Raw genomic sequence first — 10,000 nt, 5'->3', positions numbered from 1 at the left:
GCAGGGATTGTAGGTGGGGGGAGTGAATGTACAGCACTCTCTCCCACCTTCAATACCACGACTGAGGTGCCCTTGAGCAAGGCACCGAACCCCCAACTGCTCCCCGGGCGCCGCAGCAAAAATGGCTGCCCACTGTTCACAGTAGATCAAGTGTCGTTTACGTTCAAATGAATCTCAACATTCTATGTCAGCACGGCAGCTTGAGTTGATATTTGAAAATCAACACAACTGTTCCTGAAGCCTTAAATCCTGATCAAGCTCAGTGCTACAAGCTCTTCACAACTCTACAATTTGGTGTGTCCCAGTAATTTGTTGAGTTTGTAAAGTTTTTCTTGATTCATTAGCATGGAGCAGCGTCGCACAAGAAGAACCAGGGCTCATCCCACACACCTGAGGGGCTTTGTAGTGGAGGGCGTCTCTTCTATTCGAGACCCATGTGAGAATTCACAGCTGTAATCAGGTTGGACCTCTCTTACAGCTGCATCTCTGCGAAAGCTCGAAGACCCAGCGGTCTGGAAGAGCGCTACCTAAAGAATGCTGCTGTCCTTCCCGACATCTGTTCAGCAGCATCAGTCTCTTCAGTGACACCTCTGTGTCAGCAGGAAGAGTCTGTCTCCATTCACGGCTGCAGCATCCAGGGCTACCAGGACATTTCCCACTCTGTGGCTGAGCCCGTGATGAAGACACTCTGTGGTCGACGCTGTCCCCACAGCCTTGAGCTGGGACTGAAGATTAAGCAGCGTCTGTGGAAGACACTGAACTGCCCCTCACTGGTAGAGACAGAACAGCCTGATGGACGCATCCTGATCACTAAAAGCTTCTCCACAAACAACAGAAGCTTTGCTCCTCGAATTCACGTGGACATCAGTGAAGAGCCCCTGCCTGAGGAGCCCAGAAGAAAGAAGCCCAGACACTGAGTCATCACAGTGTCACATGGAGCCTGAAGTATGTAAATACTGTATAGTTATATAGTAAGTTTTTGTTTGTAGAAGTTCCATTTGTAAGTTTTTAGTTTGTAGAGTAAATTTTCAGCACATGTTCTGGTGTTTAGCACTTTGCTACATGGTTGTCAGGATGTTTTGAGTGGTTTTCTGTGCGTTCACATGGTTTCGCCAATCTTCTCTGTGAGGTTGTTAGGATGTTGTTTTGCAGTCGCTGGCCTCCTCTGAGTGTTTTTCGTGCATTGCTACATGGCTGTTAGTTATGCGTTATGCATGGTTGTTAGTTATGGGTGGTTGGTTGATTTGCAGTTGGTTTAAACAGTTGGGTTAGAGTAGGTTAGGGTTCCTTGCACGGTTTGCAGCTTGCTGTGAGGGCTTGTATGCATCAGTGATGCTGAGAGCTACGCCACTGGTACTTCACAACTACTGGTAGGGTCTTCCCATAGTGGACAGGTCTCAGCTGAGATGCCAGACGAAGACAAACCACCTGATTCTGGACAGCAGCAGATTGGCCTGATGTTCAGAAGATCACGTTCTTATGTATACGGGTAAGTTGGAGAGTTTTACAGCATATAATAATTATCAAATTTTCTTTTAATTTTGCATTCAAATTGAGAATTATGGAATCTGTAAAAGTTTGGTTTCAATTTATAATCATTGATTCAAATATTTAATCTCAATTAATTGCATGATTTCAGAGTTAATCAACAGAGATAAAGCAATCAAAGCATAAAAACTAAACAACATCAGAAGCTCAAAACTATTCTTCATATACTTTTTACATACAGTAGATTGTATATAAAATAAATATGCAGTGTTAAATTTGTATACACATTTATATACTTTTAGATTTGTTTTACCATGCCAAAAAAGCCACTTATCTTACACACTAAATTATATCATTTGTATATTAACTAAATACACCAAATATGAGTTTCTAAATATACAATATTTTAATCATTTTAATAATTACAATTATATGTTAAAACAGTCTGTAGCTGTCAGTCTTGAGCACCCCGTTAAGACCAAAGAGTTATAAACAATGAAACAAACCAAACAGCTTCTGTGAATCAAACAAATTTGAAACAAATAAAAAGTATTTGTTAAAAAAAAAAAAAAGACAAATGTATAAAACCATGTTCTTAACGACTTTAATGATGGAAAGAACTACAATCCCATTAAGCGAATTGCGAATGGCATAATATGTAATTGCAGTTGTAAACTAAATAATCTGTTTATACGCTACCATCCAGGACTTATTTATGCTTCTCATTTTTCGCTTTATATAAATGTCTCTGCTAAATAAATACATGTAAAATTTTCCAGGCGGTCCTAATCAGGGAGAACCCTGAAAAACACAAAACTCAATTAGATCAGCACATTATTCATAGATATACTTTGCCTTATTTTAAAAAGTAAATCATGCATCATGACTTACACTCTTAAAAATAAAGGTGCTTCACGATGCCATAGAAGAACCTTTTTGTCCAAATGGTTCCATAAAGAACCTTTAACATCTGAAGAACCTTTCTGTTTCACAAAAGGTTATTTGGGGCGAAAGAAGGTTCTTCAGATTATAAAAAGGTAAGAAAGTTCTTTAAAGAACCTTTGACTGAATGGTTCTTTGTGGAACCAAAAATGGTTCTTCTATGGCATCGCTTTAAGAACCTTTTGAAGCACCTTTATTTTTAAGAGTGTAGTAGTGACTCACCTCCTTGGATTGATCTGCTCCAAGTCTAAAGCAACAGCAGATAATGTCAACAAAATACCCAATCAATCCGTGGAGCAGACCTGTGTCAAGAAGCACAGGACAAGAAAAGCCTATGAAGCCATGTTTGGCTATGATTTGGTAACAACACTCTGATAATGCATTGTATAACCTTGAGAATATGTTTAATAATATTTTAAATGACTACCATAAATAATATAATCATCTGCTGTAATCGATTTACTTTTATATTTACTTTGTATAACATGTGAAGGTTACCTGAAGTTGAAAAGATTCCTCCATAAGTTGGAGAGTTTTACAGCATATAATAATTATCAAATTTTCTTTTAATTTTGCATTCAAATTGAGAATTATGGAATCTGTAAAAGTTTGGTTTCAATTTATAATCATTGATTCAAATATTTAATCTCAATTAATTGCATGATTTCAGAGTTAATCAACAGAGATAAAGCAATCAAAGCATAAAAACTAAACAACATCAGAAGCTCAAAACTATTCTTCATATACTTTTTACATACAGTAGATTGTATATAAAATAAATATGCAGTGTTAAATTTGTATACACATTTATATACTTTTAGATTTGTTTTACCATGCCAAAAAAGCCACTTATCTTACACACTAAATTATATCATTTGTATATTAACTAAATACACCAAATATGAGTTTCTAAATATACAATATTTTAATCATTTTAATAATTACAATTATATGTTAAAACAGTCTGTAGCTGTCAGTCTTGAGCACCCCGTTAAGACCAAAGAGTTATAAACAATGAAACAAACCAAACAGCTTCTGTGAATCAAACAAATTTGAAACAAATAAAAAGTATTTGTTAAAAAAAAAAAAAAGACAAATGTATAAAACCATGTTCTTAACGACTTTAATGATGGAAAGAACTACAATCCCATTAAGCGAATTGCGAATGGCATAATATGTAATTGCAGTTGTAAACTAAATAATCTGTTTATACGCTACCATCCAGGACTTATTTATGCTTCTCATTTTTCGCTTTATATAAATGTCTCTGCTAAATAAATACATGTAAAATTTTCCAGGCGGTCCTAATCAGGGAGAACCCTGAAAAACACAAAACTCAATTAGATCAGCACATTATTCATAGATATACTTTGCCTTATTTTAAAAAGTAAATCATGCATCATGACTTACACTCTTAAAAATAAAGGTGCTTCACGATGCCATAGAAGAACCTTTTTGTCCAAATGGTTCCATAAAGAACCTTTAACATCTGAAGAACCTTTCTGTTTCACAAAAGGTTATTTGGGGCGAAAGAAGGTTCTTCAGATTATAAAAAGGTAAGAAAGTTCTTTAAAGAACCTTTGACTGAATGGTTCTTTGTGGAACCAAAAATGGTTCTTCTATGGCATCGCTTTAAGAACCTTTTGAAGCACCTTTATTTTTAAGAGTGTAGTAGTGACTCACCTCCTTGGATTGATCTGCTCCAAGTCTAAAGCAACAGCAGATAATGTCAACAAAATACCCAATCAATCCGTGGAGCAGACCTGTGTCAAGAAGCACAGGACAAGAAAAGCCTATGAAGCCATGTTTGGCTATGATTTGGTAACAACACTCTGATAATGCATTGTATAACCTTGAGAATATGTTTAATAATATTTTAAATGACTACCATAAATAATATAATCATCTGCTGTAATCGATTTACTTTTATATTTACTTTGTATAACATGTGAAGGTTACCTGAAGTTGAAAAGATTCCTCCAATGATGCCATACAGTCTCACAAGAAACACAGAGAGAGGCATATGCTCCTCTCTCACCCTCACCATTAATGGACTCAGGTTATATTTAATAAAGATCCCAGATACACCATGACTGCCTTTCTTATTGCTTACAAGCCGCTCCTATACGACAGGCAACATGACCATCAGATAACATGTGAAGGTTACCTGAAGTTGAAAAGATTCCTCCAATGATGCCATACAGTCTCACAAGAAACACAGAGAGAGGCATATGCTCCTCTCTCACCCTCACCATTAATGGACTCAGGTTATATTTAATAAAGATCCCAGATACACCATGACTGCCTTTCTTATTGCTTACAAGCCGCTCCTATACGACAGGCAACATGACCATCAGCAACACACACTTGTACAAATGCATGCACAGGGCACAAATACTCTAGAACCTACCCGTTCTGTAACAGAAAACTGATGCATGTTCACTGAAACACCTGATGTGTGCAGCTTGGTGGGCACAACTGTGATAAAATACTGAAACAGCATATTTTCTGGAAAAAAAAAAGTGTTGGTAAGTGTATTGCATGTAGAAACAGGCATTCTCGACTTATTCTACATTTCAATTTATTTGCATATTTGCATACATAATTTGAAAGCAATCTAATAAATCTAATATAGATTCTGACTGCATATTGTGCTGTGGGTTATGTTGGACAAACATTGAAATATATAACAAAAAATACCTACGCTCTAATGTAATTTTTTCTGTGCCATCAAGGGGATTGATGTGTCCAGGAACATCGTTTCCAAAAGATAAATAATCTATCCGATGTGAGAAGTTAAGAGCAACTGGAGAAATGAGAGAGACAAGGCAAATGAATGTAAGAATTTGCATGCATTAATGTCAACAATAAAAAAGAACCGAATTTCCTTTACATGTGAATTATAAAATTATATTTACAATTTTTTCTTGCAAATTTAGAGTCCTCCATCTAGTGAATATCTGAAGAATTACATGACAAGTTAATAAAATTTGTCTTTAAATGTAAATGGTTTGTGCCTTGACAACCAGAGCCCGTATTCACAAAACATTTTATCTTACCACTAAGAGTTCTCCTAAATAGCAGTAAAAGTTTTTAGCTAAGAGTTTTCTCTTAAAACCTATTCACAAAGCTGCTGAGACAAACATTTACTAAGGAATAGAGAGATGTCAGCTTGCTTACTAACTATGCACACAGTGATTGGCTGATAGTCTCTGTCAAAGATTTATTCATAGAAATATTGAAGAGCGCAATATTATGTTGCCATATTCAAAAAAAGATTTTTAAATAAAACTGCTAATTGCAACATTCAAAAAAAGATTTTAAAATACAGGCTAAGTGTCACTAATTAAACAATATACATATATATAAGTATGTATGTTCAGCTAATTGTCAGCCTGTATGCTTCTTGTAAAAAATTAGTGAATATGCATATAAACAGCCTTTTAATTAACAGAGTAGAATCATTCTTGGCTGATAGTAAGACATGCAAACAAAAAAGAAAACCAAACTGGACGCACGAACAGCTGTTACTTCTTGCCCAATTGGTTAATGAAAACAAATAATCAAAGGAAATTTTGAAGTTGGGATATCCTCCAAAACCAAAGGCGATACCTTTTTAAAATATAGTCTCTGTCAAAGATTTATTCATAGAAATATTGAAGAGCGCAATATTATGTTGCCATATTCAAAAAAAGATTTTTAAATAAAACTGCTAATTGCAACATTCAAAAAAAGATTTTAAAATACAGGCTAAGTGTCACTAATTAAACAATATACATATATATAAGTATGTATGTTCAGCTAATTGTCAGCCTGTATGCTTCTTGTAAAAAATTAGTGAATATGCATATAAACAGCCTTTTAATTAACAGAGTAGAATCATTCTTGGCTGATAGTAAGACATGCAAACAAAAAAGAAAACCAAACTGGACGCACGAACAGCTGTTACTTCTTGCCCAATTGGTTAATGAAAACAAATAATCAAAGGAAATTTTGAAGTTGGGATATCCTCCAAAACCAAAGGCGATACCTTTTTAAAATCACATTATCGTCAAATGTTTCTAAAATGTTTACGTTCCGAGGCAGATTGCCGGCAACAGCCATTTTAGTTTGTGGTTTCATCTTAGTGACTTTAGGAGTCCTCTTCACTACTCCTAACTTTTCACAGATTTAGGAGCAAGTTTTAATGCTAAAACGCTTTGTGAAGTACTCTTAGAGCAAAAATTTTGCAATTAAAATCTGTAGACACAAATACATAAAATGAATTTAAATATGTATTTTGGATGTTTTCTTTCCACTAGTCTGTTTGTTTTTTTCCAGTAGTGTCTTGTGAGAACAGTTAATATGGCAATATCTGTGTTTGATTCCAATGATATATATACACCTGTGCAGATCGGCAAAATTGTAAACTTTAGTTATATTAATGTAAACACTTGTAGTGCTTGTTTTCTGGCATAAATGCTAAACACAAGCTAAATGCTAAATAAGATCATTCTTCCTGTTCACCCAACTCAGATAATTGTGCTATTAAAGCTTATTTCTGCACAATCATCTCAAACTGACACAACAAGACTGATGCAAATGTGGATTAAATCTTCGTCTTACCTCTTTCTAAACACATTTAAGACTAAGGTTTGAACACTTTCCAATGAGACGATCCATTCACTGCCATTTAAATGGGCTGTTTTGCAACCACTGCCACATTGTGAAACAGCTGGTTTTTCCGGTTAAACAAAACCCAGCACAGTTTTCCTTAAAACAAAAGTTGACAGACAGAACTGAAATACCTGAAGAATCTGCAGATGCTTCATCCAGAACTCACTGAAACTCAGTAGCTATATCAATTTGCAATAAGGCTTCAGTTAAAATAAATACATAAATAAATGTTTACCTAAAGAAATGTGTGAAGTTAAGAGGAAGTTGTTCACAAATTTTGACAGGATTAAGCATCTTAAAGTGAAAGTAGTTGTACAAATTGCTTTGGTGTAACTCAGTAGCACGTACTATCAAGAGAATATTATGACAATAAACAAAATTATTTTACACAATTATAGCATTTACAAATTGTCAGAGAAGAAACATTTTTTGTGCAGTTCTAATCTGAATTGCATCAATATATTGAAACATTAGTGTATAAAGAACAGCAAAAAAAAAAGACTCTTTACAGCCTTCAGTTTTTAAGTCCATGTTTTTTAATTGTTTTAAGTTTTATTTTAGAGATGTTTACAATCTATGCACATTGCTTATTTTATCTTGAACATTTACTTTAAATTTCATTTTAATATACCATATAGATGTTTTATTTTAATCTCTTCATCTATTAGTATAGGCTAACTTTTTTTTATTGTTCTCATTTATATATCTTATCAATATCTGTGCATCTGCAGGTTTTATACATTTATAAATAAAAATAATAACAAAAAACATTCCTGACGAAATATATTTCATAGCATTGACTTTTTTTACCTACTAGTAGCCTAAATAATGTGAAAAGCGGTCTCAAAGAGGTCGTTCAATTGCGCATGCGCATTCGCTTTCGCCTTTTACCGCGCGGTGACCTGCTCCTGTCAAAGTGAGGAACAGCTTTCATCTCCGCAGTAATATATTCGGCAACGTTGAAAGGTACTTGTATTTATTCATATCGCGTATTAAGTATTACCCACCAAATGTAACAAACTGAAGAGTATAAGTGAATAATAAACGTGCGCTGTCGATTAACGTTAACCTAGCAAGCCACGTGTAACCAGAATTGCACAGAATCAGTCCGGTCATTATTATATTTAATACACTGGATTTTTTTTAGGGACTAACAGTTATATAATTTACGTTTTTATCAAGGAAAGTCCTGTGAGAAGCGTATGCGTGCTGTATTGACATATTTATACACAAGGATAAGTATTATGCCAGGACATGGCCTACATGACCCTCCACGTTCGTTAAAGCTTATGTTTCAGTGCTTTTGCTTGAGATATACTTATCAAACACACCTGAACCAGCTAATTATGGTCTCTGGGTTCACTTGAAAATGACAGAGCAGTGTAATGTAGCAGAGTTTGAGCTAAACTGCAGGAAGTTGGATCTCCAGGAGCAGAATTGACTAGCCTTGCATCATCCCAATTACACACACAATGACCCATGGTACTGATTAACAATGCATTTTACCTCACAGTAAGACAAACGAAGAATGAATCGAGCCTTCACTCAGACCTTGATGAGACCCAATCTCCCTTTGAGGAGACCTGCGACTGGACCGAGTTCACTTACTCCTCGAGGCCCAGCACCAAACTTTCACGAGCCCGCTCAAGAAAATCTGCTAGCAAGTGACATGCTAGATGGTATGGGTGAAATGATTTTGAGCATTACACATGCATGTCGTAAAAAAAAAAAAAACATATTCTTTTTCCAATTCTTTAGGTCCTATGGGGGATGCTGTTCGAAAGGAGAATGTGATTTCCGCCCAAAATAGTCAGAATGTATGTATGTGTTAACATCTGTATAACATTTTTTAAAGATTTATCTTATAAAGTTATTTTTTAAGTCAAAAACCTAAATTCAAACTAATATGTCTTAATGCTTTGACATTGGTTGTATTGCTATGTGTATATATTTGATATATTTTCCTCTTGAGGCTTTAAAGGAATAGGTCACCCAAAAATAAAAATTGTCATCACTTATTTCCAAACCTGTATGGATTTCTCAATGGGGACCGGAAACAGTTTGGTTACCCACATTCTTCAAAATATCTTCTTTAGTGTTCAGCAGAAGAAATACATTTATATAGGTTTGGAAGAACTTGAGGGTGAGTAGGGCTGGACGATATGGCCAAAATTTATATCACGATATATTTCTTAATTTCGGTCGATACGATATAATTCCGATATCGATATGAACACTATTAAAAAGCCTCATAAAAACGGCCAAGAACGGCCACAACAGATGTCTGTACCTACAAACTTATGAAAAATTAATTTGCCAACTCTATGAAACCTACTCCTATAAAACTATATAATATTTTAGGAAAAAAATGGCGCAAATAAATACATGTTCACCTTTTATTGGTATTTAGCCTTCATACAAACAAGTAATGTGAAATCACTGTCAAATAAATCTCAGTCTCCTTATTAATATTAATATTTTTTATTTCAAACTATAGGCTAACATACCAGTCAAAAGTTTTTGAACAGTAAGATTTTTAATGTTTTTTAAAGAATTCTCTTCTGCTCACCAAGCCTGCATTTATTTGATCCAAAATACAGCAAAAACAGTAACATTTTGAAATATTTTTACTATTTAAAATAACTGTTTTCTATTTGAAAATATAATTTATTCCTGTGATTTCAAAGCAGAGCTTTAGCATCATTACTCCAGTCGCATGATCCTTCAGAAATCATTCTAATATTTTGATTTGCTGCTCAAAAATCATTTATTATTATGATGTTGAAAACAGCGGAGTAGATTTTTTTCAGGTTTCTTTGATGAATAGAAAGTTCAGAAGAACAGCATTTATGTGAAATAGAAATCTTTTGTAACATTATAAATGTCTTTATCATCACTTTTGATCAATTTAAAA

At 34.5% G+C, this 10,000-nt stretch overlaps 2 protein-coding genes and 1 long non-coding RNA gene across 3 annotated transcripts in view; 1 reads left to right on the top strand and 2 right to left on the bottom strand.

The window, feature by feature from the left end:
- Positions 1–2,081: 2,081 nt before the first annotated feature.
- Positions 2,082–2,949, bottom strand: LOC107581663 (uncharacterized). The gene is made up of 3 exons (XR_001608853.1): positions 2,929–2,949; positions 2,653–2,732; positions 2,082–2,289 (listed from the first exon to the last, which is right to left on the bottom strand). It is a non-coding gene; the product is annotated as an uncharacterized lncRNA (long non-coding RNA).
- Positions 2,950–3,542: 593 nt separating this feature from the next.
- On the bottom strand, positions 3,543–5,388 carry LOC107581662 (endoplasmic reticulum-Golgi intermediate compartment protein 2-like). The gene is made up of 6 exons (XM_016267279.1): positions 5,349–5,388; positions 5,135–5,236; positions 4,841–4,938; positions 4,598–4,760; positions 4,114–4,193; positions 3,543–3,750 (listed from the first exon to the last, which is right to left on the bottom strand). Exons 1-6 carry the CDS (start codon positions 5,377–5,379, stop codon positions 3,739–3,741), a joined length of 486 nt encoding a protein of 161 aa, XP_016122765.1. The 5' UTR covers positions 5,380–5,388; the 3' UTR covers positions 3,543–3,738.
- Positions 5,389–7,942: 2,554 nt separating this feature from the next.
- Positions 7,943–10,000, top strand: part of LOC107581549 (tudor domain-containing protein 1-like) — a 17,833-nt gene continuing 15,775 nt past the window's right edge. The window contains exons 1-3 of the mRNA XM_016267148.1: positions 7,943–8,052; positions 8,600–8,765; positions 8,845–8,903. Of these exons, the coding sequence (XP_016122634.1) occupies positions 8,615–8,765; positions 8,845–8,903 (210 nt within the window). The 5' untranslated portion in view covers positions 7,943–8,052; positions 8,600–8,614. The remainder of the gene's footprint in view (positions 8,053–8,599; positions 8,766–8,844; positions 8,904–10,000) is intronic.

Source organism: Sinocyclocheilus grahami, unplaced genomic scaffold, assembly GCF_001515645.1.
Source record: "Sinocyclocheilus grahami isolate Dianchi unplaced genomic scaffold, SAMN03320097.WGS_v1.1 scaffold36.1, whole genome shotgun sequence".
Classification (NCBI taxonomy): Eukaryota; Metazoa; Chordata; class Actinopteri; order Cypriniformes; family Cyprinidae; genus Sinocyclocheilus; species Sinocyclocheilus grahami.
This window is presented reverse-complemented; position numbering and strand designations above follow the sequence as displayed.

Bases quoted from the DNA above. Each gene is read 5' to 3' on its own strand.
- LOC107581662 (XM_016267279.1), bottom strand. From the start codon at position 5,379: ATGGAGGACTCTAAATTTGCAAGAAAAAATT. The intron at 4,939-5,134 runs GTAGGTATTTTT...TTTTTTTTCCAG, and splicing joins AGAAAAAATTACATTAGAGC to AAAATATGCTGTTTCAGTAT. The intron at 4,761-4,840 runs GTAGGTTCTAGA...CCTGTCGTATAG, and splicing joins AGTTTTCTGTTACAGAACGG to GAGCGGCTTGTAAGCAATAA.